The 15,029-nt window shown below is 40.0% G+C and overlaps 1 protein-coding gene across 1 annotated transcript in view; it reads right to left on the reverse strand.

Moving 5' to 3' along the window:
• LOC122237115 (acyl-coenzyme A oxidase-like protein) overlaps positions 1 to 15,029 on the reverse strand; it is an 89,682-nt gene that overhangs the window by 43,136 nt on the left and 31,517 nt on the right. Inside the window, exon 6 of the mRNA XM_042979845.1 lies at positions 223 to 312. Coding sequence (XP_042835779.1) covers positions 223 to 312 — 90 coding nt within the window. The remainder of the gene's footprint in view (positions 1 to 222; positions 313 to 15,029) is intronic.

Genomic DNA, 15,029 nt, shown 5'->3' on the forward strand with positions numbered 1-15,029 from the left:
TTCGTCTCAGGTCATGATCTCACGGTCCGTGGGTTCGAGCCCCGCGTCGGGCTCTGTGCTGACAGCTCAGAGCCTGGAGCCTGTTTCAGATTCTGTGTCTCCCTCTCTCTGTGACCCTCCCCCGTTCATGCTCTGTCTCTCTCTGTCTCAAAAATAAATAAACGTTAAAAAAAAATTAAAAAAAATAAATAAAAAGAAGAATAAACATTTCCTGAATCTTACCTGCAGCATAACAACATTGTCGCCTTCAAAAGTTACAAACACATCCGTGTCACATTTTAGGCCTGAGATTTGGTTTTCCATCATGTAACCCTATTGCAGAAAAAAGAAAAGAAATATATTTTAAATGTGCAATCCCATCATCATAAAAGACTAACCTTTTCTTTGAAATTATACAAAAATACAGAAAATGGAAAAGAATACAGTAACTATAGTTCTCCTGCCCAGAGTAACCATTCTAAGAGTTTTAAGCCATCACACTTGCTTTTGATCTATAAATATTATTTCAGATTTGCCTTCATTATTAGTAAAAACATTTGGACATAGTCATGTCACATTTTTCCCCCAAAATATTTCAACAAATTGTGCTGATTTTTTTCTACCTCTCTTCCAAATCTTATGAATTCTAATAAATGTCAAGAAATTAGTGATTGTGCCCTAAATATATGCAGGAGAATGATGCCTCCTCCACCCCAACCTTTTCGAAATTAGCAAATGTACCTGATTCTCAGGACACCACACAAAAATCCTAAATTGCCACTCTGCGTGTTAATATCATTAACTACTCTGAGTCATAAATTCACACCCCAGTTTCCAGCTAGTGTTTTTTCTTTTTTTATTTCCTGAAATCCTTATTTAAATGGCAGTAGCCTGCTGCTCATTTTCAAAGTGTTGACAGTAGTTCTGCACACAAACTGGGAGAAGCAGCTGCTCAGGAGAAAGTCGATCGGCCCCAGGCAAAACATAGAGCAGCAAAGTTTGCCTGTGTTTGGCCTCGGGCCCTTCCCCTTCTGAAGGCCCCTGCACGGTATTTCTTCCAGTTCCTTGCTCTCCCCATTAAATCTCTAGAATCTTTCCCACTCTCGAAATCGGCTTCCACAAATCAATCCTGCCTGAGTAAGTTATATCAGAGGTGACTGCCAGGCTACTTCTCCCAGGACTATTTGCATTTAGCACTTCAGCTCTGGAGAGGGAATGACAAGATTCAGCCTCTGCTGAAATTTGCAAGCCGCACCGAGCAGCGCAGAAGGGCGCTCCCGTGGGCAGCCATACGCTCCCATCTCAGGGTACCTTGCTTTCTTTCTGAAAATGGCCACTTGAGTCACAGAAGCCAGCACTTCCGGGGGGTTGCTGCCTGCAGAAGTCTGGAGCATCAGTCAGTGCTTCCTGACCCGGCAGCCGTCTTCGGATGCCCCTACTTTCCCAGACCCCCACCCAGGCCAGCATCACAGCGGTCTACGCAGGCCGAAGTGCACAGTGTAAGCATCTGCAGGGCTCCTTAACAGTTACATAAACGTAAACAGGCTGTATTTACGGAGAAATAAATCAATAACATTGCGAACCTCCCCAGCCCCTGCCCCATAACCATAGGGATAAACCCGCCCCACAGGCAGACCACGTAAACTTAGGTGCCCACTGAATGTGACCAGGCTCCAGAATGTTTCCCTGCCACAAGGCCACAGCTGACTCAACGTTCATCATTGTGACACCGCCATTCGTCGAGTGCCCGCTACAACTAGGTTCTGGACTGGGTGCTCTACCCGAATTTCACTGGCTGTTTCACATAATCCTCTTTTTTTTCTCACAACAGCCACGTGAGACATCACCCCATCTCACAGGCGAAGAAAGTGAAGCTTGAGAGCCATGTTGGAATGTTCTTGAATAATCTCCTAAGTTCTGGTGTAGAAAAGATGAACACTACATATATCACCTCAGTATTAGGAAGAAGCCTTTGTACTTAAGAAGCTTAGCTGCTAAGTGCTCAAAAGAATGATTCTGAAGAAACAACATACTTTTTCTTTGAGGATTGTGCTCCGGTCTATCCCAGTAGGGGTGCGAGTGTCAAATTCTTTGCCGTTCTCTGACACTTCTGAATCTGTTCACACTCCGCTCCAGGAAGCCAGGCCACAAGGCTGTAAAATGACCTGAGAGATAATCTACTCAAGACGCAGCAGAATCAGCAAATGAATACTGACAGCCTCTCAGAGAAGGGGCAATAGAGTCCTGAGAACATGAAGATGCTCTATCTTATATATTAGTTCTTCCAACGCAGTATCATTTATTTCTCTTCCGGATGGCGAAACTCAACATTGAAATCCTCCGCATGTTTGAAACCCGAGTAAAACCGCGTCACTGCTTCTCAATGATTCCAGACTCTCCAAGGCCTGGACAGAGCTGAGGTACAAGGCTCACAGCCCTCACAGAGCTTGCAGGCAGCTGAAGGAGAAACAGCACGGAGAAAACCCAAAGCCAACTGCGTGCAAGACACGGTTGTGGCCAGCACATCGCTTCCAATGTCCTGAAACTACCAAGGGCATAGTTCTGATCGAATTTCCTTAGACTAGGCCAGAGAGACCTACCCTCATAAAAATCTAAATCTTTGAAGTATCCGAGGTGACCCGTTGAGAAACTAACAAGGTTCAACACATTCTAGGCAGCTGCGTTCCGTGTGAACACGCTCTCAAGTTTAAGGAGAGACACGCAATGCAGAGAAGTTACTCAATGCAGACTTGCAGCTGTCTTCTGGAGGGACTAAATTCTAAACTTGGGACCCTAAATTCTTTGGAGACAAATGATTATAACCACTGTGTGTGCGTGTGTGTGTGTGTGTGTGTGTGTGTGTGTGATTTTCTAATTAAAAATGAACTTGAGGTTTTTAATAAATGACTAAAAGCAATACATAAGCATTATTTTAAAAAACCAGAACACAGGAAAACCCAACAGAAAAAAAGATAAAGTCATCTGTAATCTCAGGATGTGGAGATAAAAGGGTGTCTGGGAAAGAAAGCCCCCAAGAAAAAGGCTTGGAATAGGAGCTGAGATTGCGAGGGCAGAGACAAGTGTTAGGAGGAGGAAAGTGGGGCGGGACTGGGAAACCAGCAGATCAGATCTGGGCAAAGGGAGCCATGGAGTGTTTTGGAGGGAGGGGGAATGTGACTGAGCATGTTACAGTTAGAGAAGGCTGAGGAGTGAGTTGGGTGTGAGGAAAGCCAGAACCCGGTGAGCAAGACAGGAAAGTAAGAGTGCTGGATTTGGGGAAGGAGGAAATATGTTAACCTCATAGTCACCTATATAGCACCCATCGGTGGCAAGCTGAAGGGCAGTCCTGGGCTCTGCAGCCTAAGATACTTTCCATGCTGGGTCATAACCCGGCACTTTGTACCTTCATCAGGATTTTTTTTATGTCTATTTATTTTTGAGAGACAGAGAGAGAGAGAGAGAGAGAGAGAGAGAGAGCATAAGCAGGGGAGGGGCAGAGAGAGAGAGAGAGACAGACAGAATCTGAAGCAGGTCCCAGGCTCTGAGCTGTCAGCACAGAGCCCTACGTAGGGCTCGACCCCATGAACTGCATGATCATGACCTGAGCCAAAGTTGGATGCTTAACCCGCTGAGCCACCCAGGCGCCCCTCCAGGTGTCTTTCTAAGCAGAGGACACTGAGGCAGAGACACATAGAGGGAAGACCATGGAAGACATGTCATCTACAAACCACAGGGAGAAGCCTCAGAAGAAACCACCCCTGCCAAGAAAGAGCCTGGTGTTGGACTTTCAGCCTCCAGAATAAATTTCTGTTTTTTAAGGCATTCAGTCTGACATACGTGGTCATGGCAGACCAAGCAGACTGAGGCAGTGCAGGGGGCGTGTGCACACACACAGAGCAAGAAATCAATGTGAACTGCTTCTCCGACGTCAACATATCCTTTGGGAGTCCAAGGAAATCCTTCTCTAAGCCATCATCTCAAGGTACTCGACAGCATGTTGGGAAATGAAATGGTAGTCCCATGAATCTTCTTTTTTTTCCACACCGGACTCCTAAGTAGGGGCATTTTGCTTATACATTTCTGGTGGGGGGAGGCAGATGCGAGAAAGGAGGGAAGTGGGGGAAGAAACAGGTTTCATCTCCAAAAAAGTGAATAATATTTTCCATTAGCTTATTTCACTCTTAATTAAAAAAAGAAATATAGAATAGACAGAGGGAACTCTAAACTCCACGCTCCCAAAGCCAACAGAATCCTCAGGGGGCAATGTAGCCCGGAATCTGGTCTCCATGAAGAGAGAGCACGCTGGGTAGATGTGTTACTCTATCTCTGCCTTCTGGGTTACATCGAGCCTCTTAGCAAGTAATTGCGAATGTCATTAAGGTTGTGTCCCATTTCAGTAAGAGCCCCATGAAACATATTTTATGATTCAAGCTTTGTACACTGCAAGTTTAATATTTTCCTGCTGTTTTTAACATCTCTGAATTTTTTTACTATATGATTATATTTAATAAATGGATAAGAACAAATTAGAAACAGGCTTTCTTCCTTCCTTTTAAACAAATTGAGAGTAAATCTTGTTAATTTGAAGGAGAAGAAACAGACAGAAATCAATCTTATTTGTAAGAGGAGGGTCAATTGGAAATACAGGATGGACTGTTTCTTAGAGTTGTGTTAATTTATGCCTATGTATCTCCACACCTTGAATGGGGCAGAGCCCGTGTGCAAGGTCAGCCGATGTGTGTGAGATTCAATACAGCCTTTCCTGTGACAGCCGTGGTCTGAGTGGGATCTTCTGACAGCCAGAATTCAACGCCCAGCAGATGACGGATGTTCCTATGGAGGTGATGACGAGTTGTCCCGCCCTGCCCTGTTTGCTTTGAGATGACCCTACAGTGTCAGGGCTTATAAACTGGGGAAACGGAGAGGAGGGAGTTCATTCATAGGTCCTGTCACCAAAGGTATAGTGAGGGTCTCACTTCGCAGGCCCTATACTACCCACTGCAACCACAGACATGTGTTGCAGGAGAGAGACAGGTGTTGGTCAGGTAGACAAATAAAATAGGCAATTAAACAATCTCTGGGAAGTGCCAGAAAGGAGAAGATCTGGGTTCCATAGGGAAAAAATAACGAGAAAGACCTCTTCTAACCTAGATAGATGTTGAAGAATATTTTCAGAGGGCTTGTTTAACTTGGAAACTTAAAGAAGAGGAGTCAGCCACACCAGGAATGGAGAAAGCTTGCTCCCGGTGAAAGAACAGCGTGTGCAAACACCCTGAGGCCAAGAAGAAGCACAGAATGTTCAGGGACTAGGAAGAAGGCTGAGCTGGAGGTGGTCAGTTGGGGGAGAGTGGCCCAAAGTTAAGGTAGAAGAGGTAGATAGGGGTCAAGTGACTCGGGAGCCATCAGGAGTTCATTTTAGGTTAGTGTAGGTGCTAAGCCATAAAATAATTTTGAGCTTTGGAGTGAGATAACTTGTGACTTTACAAGTTGGCTCTAGCTGCTGCGTGAACACAGCCTAGAGAGAGAGAGAAGTTGGGCTAGTTGGTGGCATGGATGGGAGACATGGGGGCATGGAGGTGGAGGGAGAAGGGCTCGGAGAGGATTGAGAGTGGGCATGAGAACAAGGAAGCCTGGGCCACATGAACAGTAGGTGTATGGTGTGGTGTCTACTGAGTTGGAGAATCCTGGGGCAGAAGGATATTTGAGGGAAAGATCAAATTTTCACGTCCGTCGGTGTGAGGTATGAGAGTCTGTGAGCGATGAAAGTCAGATACGAGACTCCGGACATGTGAAAAGGGGTCTGGGATGGAGATGTAAATTAGAAAGGCCTCACCATACAGGTCGTATTTAAGACCTCAGGAGAAGACGGGCTCATCAAGAGTGTGAATACACTCAGAATGTGTGAATACACACAGAAGAGAGGACTCAGGCTCACATTCTGAAAAATGCCAACATTCAGAGGTCACACAGAAGAACACTGGCAGAGGAGACTAAGAAGACAAAGAAGCCAGAAGAAAGCCAAAGGGTACTGTGTCCTGAAGGCTGAGAATGTGTCCAGGAGGAACAGGCATGCTTTGGCGGGTGAGGACCGAGAAGTGTCCTTTGGACTAAGCCATGGGGAATCAATGGCAGCTGGACTAAAACTGTTTAGGGAGCATGGAGGAGGGGAAGTTAGATTTGTCTCTGGCAATATGGCAGGCTAGATATTCTTTTTTTTTAAATTCTCCAGTAGAAATCACAAAATCAGAGCCTGGCACAGGGCTCAATTCCACGGCCCTGGGATCATGGCCTGAGCCAAAATCAGGAGTCAGACACGCAACTGAGCCACCCAGGTGCCCTACTCATAAAATATTTTTAAAAAATCATTTTGAATGCATGGTTAAGCTAATAAAGAGAAACCTTCACAGGCTGGACACAATGAGAGACCACGGACTCCAAGAGGGTACCATGTGTTGAGGCCAGATAAGAGGTTATGTAAAGACCCCTACATATACATAGTCTCCTGGAAAACAACACCTACCGTGGGTGAAATAAGAAAACACCACCCCTCACCCAAGAACATAATGAGGAACTTGGCTAGTCTTAGCTCTGGCTGTGGGGGGCGGGGGGGAGGGGGGCAGGTGCAGAAAACATCTTTCCTTAGAGTTTTCAACCATGGCTCTGTGGCCAGAATCCATACTTCCTATGAGGCCCCTCAAAGTCCCAAACAAAGGAGCCAGTTTAAAGTGGGTTGTTGAGATCATCGGGCAGCTGGCAGAGGTAAATATAGATCCTCACTGTCCTGAAAAAACTATCCAGATGAAGTTCCAAATATCACAGGATCAATTTAAAAAAAAATCACAAATCACAAGGGGAAATAAAGAATAATCAGAAGAGCTAGACCATAACAGAATCAAACCTGCAGAGGTAGCACACATAGATATTAGCCTAATATACCTAGAAGTGGATAAAATCAAGAACACGGAGATAACAATGACCTAAAATTTCCAAAATGATCAAGTGACACAAATCCACATATTTAGCAAACTCAAATAACCCCAAATAGTTGTATGGAAACCAATTTGACAGTAAATTTCATATATTGAAAAAAAAAAAAAACAATACTTAGGCACATTAAGTCAAATCACAGATCACCAAAAAATAAACTATCTTGAAAGAAGCAGAGATCCCCAACCCCCGCAATAGCTTGCCATGAAAAATTAGACAGATATCTGATTCCTCAGTGACAAGGGAATCCAGAATGATTGTAAAAACTTGAAAATACTGAGAGAAAATAGCTGCCAACCGTGAAATCTATACTTAATAGTACTTAATCTTTTAAGGTTGAGCATAAAAGGAAGACATTCAGACAAATAAAACTGAAGTTCACTACCCCAAACCCACACTAAATGGTATTCTGAACGCAGGGGTAAGGGCAATGGCTCAAGAGATGCCAGAAGGAATTGTAAGCAAAGACACTGGTAGAAGGCAAAAGTTCTAAAGAAACCGTGGTTCCATAGAATAATAAATACAAAGGCTAGTCGGTGGAATTAAAAAACATAGCGCTGAAGTAATGGACACAATAGCACAGAGGTGGGGAACTGGTATTTAGGGAAAGCAATCTAAGCCCTGTGTTGTTGGAAGAAAGATGATAATTAACTTTCAACTTCACATGCTAAATGTGCATAATAAAATTGCCAGATTGGGGGCATCTGGGTGGCTCAGCCAGTTGAACGTCAAACTCTTGATTTTGACTCATGTCATGATCTCGCGGTTCATGAGATCGAGTCCCATGTCAGACTGCACTGACAGCAGGGAGCCTGCTTGGGATTCTCTCTCGCCCTCTCTCTCTGCACCTCCCCTGCTCTCTCTCTCTCAAAATAAAGAAATAAACATTAAAAAATTTTTGATTGCTAGGTTGACCACAAAATGAACATAATTAGAATGAAAACCAGACGAGGGAAGAGTGGAAAAGGGGCAGAAATAATAAATCTGAAAGAAAGTAAGAAGTCCAAACAAGCAGAGATAAGACACAAAAATAGCAAAGAGTAAGATGGAAGAAATGAATTCAAATATATCAGTGATGACAATAAATACTGAGACTAAAAAGATAAAAATGAGGTTGTCAGAGTAAATTAAATTTAAAAACCAGATATATGTTATTTATAAGAAACAATACAACACAATAACAGAAAAGTTTGAAGTGAAAGGATATAACAGATAAACACCAACCAAATAGAAGGCTCTGTCCTTGTATTACTATTGGGCAAAATACATTTTAAGGCCTTGCTAGAGCTAAAGAGAGTCACTGCAGCAGGACCAAACATTCAATTCAGGCGGAAGCTAGAACAATTCCAAAATTGTAAACATCAAATAACACAACTTGAAACTCATGAGACCAAAACTGGCAGAATTTTAAGGAGACACTGACAAATCTACCATGAAAGTGGGAGATTTTAGCCCACTCAGTATTTGATAGGTCAGACACACCAAAACCTCAGTAAGAATAGGGAATATTTGAATAATGCCATTAATAACCTTAATCTATTGGTCACATTTAAAACTCTGCATCCAATTACTGAATGCACATTCTTTTGAAGCACACATGGAAACTGTCCATGTTTCTAGGCCACAAAGTAGACCATAACAAATTTCAAAAAAATCTGTATCTCATTGGCCATTTCCTCTGACTACAATGGAATTAAGTGGAAAAATCAATATAATAATAATTATTACTATAACAACAAGATAATGAGAACATTTACTAAAAAGAAGGCGGTATTGCACAGTGGTTGTACCCTATAGCCCAACTGGATGGGTTTAGATCTGCCAATTCAGGAGCTGTGTAATTCTGGGCAAATTGCTTAAACTCTCAGTGCCTCATTCTTCACATACGCAACACTGGGATTGTAAGAGTCCTACTTTGTGGGGTTGTTGTGAGGATTATATAAAGGTTAGTTATTATTTTTTTAAAAAAACATTAGATATTAGGAAATCTGAAAACATTCCTGGGTCAAATAAGTCACGATGGAAATTAAAATTTACTTAGAATTGATAAACAGAACTTTTTATTTATCAAATTATGGTTGATCCAGCCAAAGCAGTATTTAAAAAGAAATGTTACAACTTTAAATGTTTATAATAGAAAAGGAGAAACAACAAAAATTAATGAGCAATATCCAAGCTAAGGTACTAGAATAACAGCAGGAAAATAAACACACGAAAAGTAGGAGAAAATAAATAATAAAGATAAAAACCAATTAAATAGAAAAACCAGATACAATCTGGACAGGATCAAGTGAACCAAAAGTTTATTGTTTGAAAAAAATACAAAAATAGAGCACAAGATAAGGGGATGGGAAAAATAAACAATATTAGGAATGGCAAAGGGAGCATAACTATAGATACAGTGAGGACTGAAAAGATAAAAGGACATTATGAATTTATGCCAATAAATTTTAAAACTAAGAATAATTGGAAAAATTACTGGAAAGATATAAATGATGAAAACAGACTCAAGAGGAATAGAAAACCTGAGTAGCTATACCACTAAAGAAAGAGAATCAATCATCTTTAAATGTTCCCAGAAATAAACTATTAACCCTATACAGCTTTACAGGTATTTGTACCAAATATTCAAGGAGCAGATGATTTAATTTTATGTAAACTCTTTGAGCAAATAGAAAAAAAGAAACACTCCTTCCCCAAGTCATTTAATGAAAATGGTATAACTTTGATATCCAAATTGGACAAAGGCAGTGCTAGAAAGGAATAATACTCTTATTATTGAAGATGGAAAAATCCTCAATAAATCTTAGCAGACAGAATCTACAATGTATTACACACACACACACACACACACACACACACATACGTACACTCACACACACTCATACACACCCCATGACTGTGTTTATATCCCCAAACTCAAGATTTGCTAAACAGTAGAAAATCTACTAATATAGGGGTGCCTGGGTGGCTCAGTCGGTTGAGCGTCCAACTTTGGCTCAGGTCATGATCTCGCAGTCTGTGAGTTCGAGCCCTGCGTTGGGCTCTGTGCTGACAGCTCAGAGCTTGGAGCCTGCTTCGGATTCTGTGTCTCCCTCTCTCTACCCCTTCCCCGCTCATGCTCTGTCTTTCTCTCTCTGTCAAAAATGAATAAACATTAAAAAATTTTTTTTAAGAAAATCTAATATAAGTTCACTACATTAACAGACTAAAAGGAGGAAAAGGTACAATTATCTCAATAAAATAAATGCACATAATTCCCTAAGAGTCAAATCTGTTCATAATTTTAAAACCAGTAGAAAAATAAACATAAGTACACAAAAGCCTCCTCACAACTAAAGATAAAACAGACCTTCCTTGACATAACAAAGAATATTTGCAACTATAAACAACTATATGCCAACAAACCGGACATATAGAAGAAATGGAAAAATTCTTAGAAACATTCAAGTTACCAAGACTGAATCAGGAAGAAATAGAAAATCTGAATAGATCAGTTACTAGTAAGGAGACTAAATCAGTAATCAAAAATCTCCCAATAAAGAAAAACCTTGGAACAGATGGTTTCACTGATCAATTTTACAAAACATTTGGAGAAGAATTAACACCAATCCTTTTTAAATTCTTCCAAACATATCAAAGAGGAGGGAACCCTCCCAAACTCATTTTATGAGGCCTGTATTATCCTGATACCAAAACTAGAAAAAGCACACTACTAGCAAAGAAGACTGTAGACTAATATCTTGAATATGGTATAAAAATTCTCAATAAGATAGAAGCAAACTGAATTCAGCAGCACATGAGAAGAATTACTCACCATGATCAAGTGGGATTTATCCCTGGGATGCAAGGATGGTTCAACATATGCAAATCAATCAGAGTAATACATCACATTAATAGAATAAAGAAAAGAATCATATGACTATCTCATAGATGCAGAAAAATCGCTTGACAAAAGCCAACATTCATTCATGATAAACTCTTTTTTTAGATGTTTATTTATTTTGAGATAGAGCACAAGCAGGGTAGGGGCAGAGACAGAGGGTGAGAGAGAATCCTAAGCAGGCTCCACACTCAGCACAGAGCTTGATGTGGAGCTCAACATGGGGCTCAACGCAGGGCTTGATCTCATGACTGTAAGATCACAACCTGAGCCAAAACCAAGAGTCGGACACTTAACCGATTGAGCCACCCAGGTGCCCCCATGATAAAACTCTTAACAAATTAGGCATAGAAGGAACAAATCTGAACATAACAAAGGCCATATATGACAAGCCCACAGCTAACATCATACTCAACATATGATGAAAGGATGAAAGCATTTTTTCTAATACCAGGAGCAAGACAAAGGTGCCTACTCTCATCACTCCTACTCAACATAGTACTGGAAGTCCTAGATAGAGCAATCAGGCAAGAAAAAGAAATAAAAAGTATCAAAATTGAAAAGAAAGAAGTAAAATACTAATAACCAAATTTCTAAAAAAGCAATAAAAAATCAGTCACATTTACAACAGCATCAAAAACAATAAAATACTTAGGAATAAATTTAACTAAGGGAGTAAAAGGTCTCTATGCTGCAAATTATAAGACATTAATGCAAGAAATCAAAGAAGACATATATAAATAAAATAATATCCCATGTTCATGGATTGGAAGACATTTAATATTGTTAAAATGTCAATACTACCAAAAGCCATCTATAGATTCAGTGCAATCCCTACTAAGCTTCCAATGGTATTTTTTACAAAAGTAGAAAAAACACTCTTTTTATATAGAACAACAAAAGACCCCAAATAACCAAAGAAACCCCAAGGAAGAAGGACAAAGCATGAGGTATCACACTTCTTGATTTTAAGCTATACTATAATATTACATTCATCAAAATAGTATGGTTCTGACATAAAAACATACAAATAGATCAATGGAACAGAACTGAGAGCCCAGAAATTAACCCAAACATATACAGTCAACTAATATCTGACAAGGGAGCAAAGAATACTTAATGGAGAAAAGACAGTCTTTCCAATAAATGGTGCTGGGATAATTGGATATTCACATGTAAAGAATGAAACTGACCCACCATTCTGGAAGAAATTAACTGAAAATAGATTAAAGACTTAAATGTAAGACCAGAGACCATGATACTTCTAGAAGAAAATATAGGAACAAAGCTCCTCGACATGGGTTTTGGTAATGTATTTTTGGATATGATACCAAAGCACAAGCAACAAAATAAAAAATAAATAAGTGAGACTACATCAAACTAAAAAGACTCTGTACCATGAAAAAAACATTAACAAATGAAAAGACAACGTATGGAATGGGAAAAAATATTTGCAAACCATGTATCTGATAAGGGGCTAATATCTGACATATAAAACATAAAGAACTCATGTATAACTCGACAGCAAAAAACTCCAACCCAAAACAATAGATAACCCAATTAAAAATGGGCAAAAGACTCGAATAGACATTTCACCAATGAAGATATAAAAAGACCAACAAGTACATGAAAAGATGCTCGACATCACTAGTCATTAGAGAAATGTGAGTTGAAATTACAATGAAACATCACCTCATGCCAGTTAAAATGGCCGTCATCACAAAGAAACAACAAATGCTGGTGTGAATGGAGAGAGAAAAGGGGGCCCTGTGCCCTGATGGTCGGATTATCTGTGGAAAACAGTATGGAAGACCCTCAAAAAATTAAAAATAAAACTACCAATTCCACTTCTGGGAATATATTCAAAGGTAATGAAAACACTAACTCAAGATATCTGCATCCTCAGGTGTGTAGCAGCATTGTTTACTGCTGCTTTACATTTACATTATAGTCAAGGTAAGAAAACAAGATGAGCATCAGTGGATGGATGAATGGATAAAGAAGCTGTGGTACACACACACCACACACACACACACACACACACACACACAGAGGAATATTATTCAGCCATTAAAAAAACAAGGAAACCCTACCATTTGCAGCAACATGAATGGACACTGAAGGCGTTATGCTAAGTGAAATAAGTCAGACAAAGACATACTGTGTGATCTCATTGATACGTGGAATATTAAAAAAAAAAAACTCTCACAGAAAAAGAGGCAAAACTTGTGGTTAGCAGAGGCAGGGAGGAAGGAGGAATTCCTGGAGAAAGGTTGTCAAAGGTTCAAACTTCCAGTTATAAAATAAATTAGTACTAGGGATGTGATATAAAACATGATGACTATAGCTAACACTGTTATATGATATATAGGAAAGAACGTAATTAAGAGTGTAAAATCTTGAGTTCTCATCACAAGGAGAAAGTTCTTTCCCTGTATTATTTTCTTCTTTCTTTACTTTTTATTTCATCTATATGAGAAGATTAATGTTAGCTGAACCTACTATGGTAATCATTTCATAATGTACACAAATCGAACTATCATGCTGGATGCCTTAAACTTATACAGTGATATATGTCAATTATTTCTCAATGAAACTGGGGGAAAAAGAATATTTGTAACATACCCACACCAAATAACATCCTTAATGGGGAAATAGTAAACACATGCCTTTTAAAGTCAAGAATAAAATTCATGTGCCTGTTATCAATCACTTGTTTTAACCATTGCACAGGAGGTCCTTGCCACTTTAATAATATGACAAAAAAATAAATGTAAATAATTGTAAAGGAAGAAACAAGCTATCGTTTTCCGCTGATGATATGATTATGTACATAGGAAATGCAAAAAAAAAAACAACTACAAACAGATTATTACTATTACAATTATTGTGACAGTACAACAAGGTTGCTGGATATAAGATCAATGTACAAAGTTGAGCTCCATATCTATACACCAGCCTGAAAGGATTAGTGAGAAAGTCTCTTAAAAGCTATCATATATACTTTAATAGATTTCTGCTCAGCTATTCTCTGAGAGCTGTCTCACCACCCATACAATCAAAGCATCAGTAGGCATGTTCATAATATGTGGCCCCATTCTCTAACCAAAAGCAACTGGGTTGGGAGGTACTGCAAATCATCTCAGATTTGAGTCAAATTGAGCCAGGAATTCAGTGCTAGATCTTTGAGACACCATCTTGGAGTACAGCTGGAATGGAGATGCTATAAACTTCATGGCCAAAGATCAGTCACAAATGCAGAGGAACAAGGAGAACGAGCAGACACTCAGCAAAGGCTGAGAATATGGGCATGAGAGAATGAGAGGCCAAGAGCAGACCTGCCTCCACTCCAGACCCCCTTCCCAGCCCCTGGTCCTTGGGAGACCTGGATTCCAGAACACATCTCTGTCTCACACTCTCGTTCTCACTCTCTCTTTCTCTCTCTCTATCTGTATTCTCCTTTCCTGATTGAGCAAGTCTGTAATGAGTCTCCCTAACTTGCCTCCAAAAGAATTTTAACTAAGATGATTACAAATTCAGAAGTCAACTTGTGAAACTTCATTCCCCAGCCCTTTATTTTCTTGATGTGATGAGTGAATCCTTGTGGCGAGTTATGAACCATCTCAAGGGAGGCTAAAATAAGAATACAGTAGATTCAAAATTTGGCAAATTGGCCTAGGATGGACGCCAGCTTTATCCATTATCCTCTCATATGTCTGAATGCTATCCATTTCATACAAAATTTATAATCGCCTTCTTTATGCCCTTAAGAAGTTTGGGCTGAGCTCTTCAAAGGAATGTTGCCAATAAAACGGATTGTCTTTGGGTCATTTTAGTAATCTCTCTTTTCTTTATCAATGATGAGGGTCAGTTTTACTGCCTGCTACTCTCCCACTCTAATTTACCTGACAAGATAAGACCTACTAACATAAGACACTCACAGATATGACATGTGGATTTTCTCACTGGGAGATTATTTTTTCCAATGACCACAGGTTGACAGCAAAACACAGAGGTTTTTATTTATTTATTTATTTTTTATTTTTTTTTTAATTTTTTTTAACATTTATTCATTTTTGAGACAGAGAGAGACAGAGCATGAACGGGGGAAGGTCAGAGAGAGAGGGAGACACAGAATCCGAAACAGGCTCCAGGCTCTGAGCTGTCAGCACAGAGCCCG

The sequence above is a fragment of the Panthera tigris genome, chromosome A3, assembly GCF_018350195.1.
Source record: "Panthera tigris isolate Pti1 chromosome A3, P.tigris_Pti1_mat1.1, whole genome shotgun sequence".
Classification (NCBI taxonomy): domain Eukaryota; kingdom Metazoa; phylum Chordata; class Mammalia; order Carnivora; family Felidae; genus Panthera; species Panthera tigris.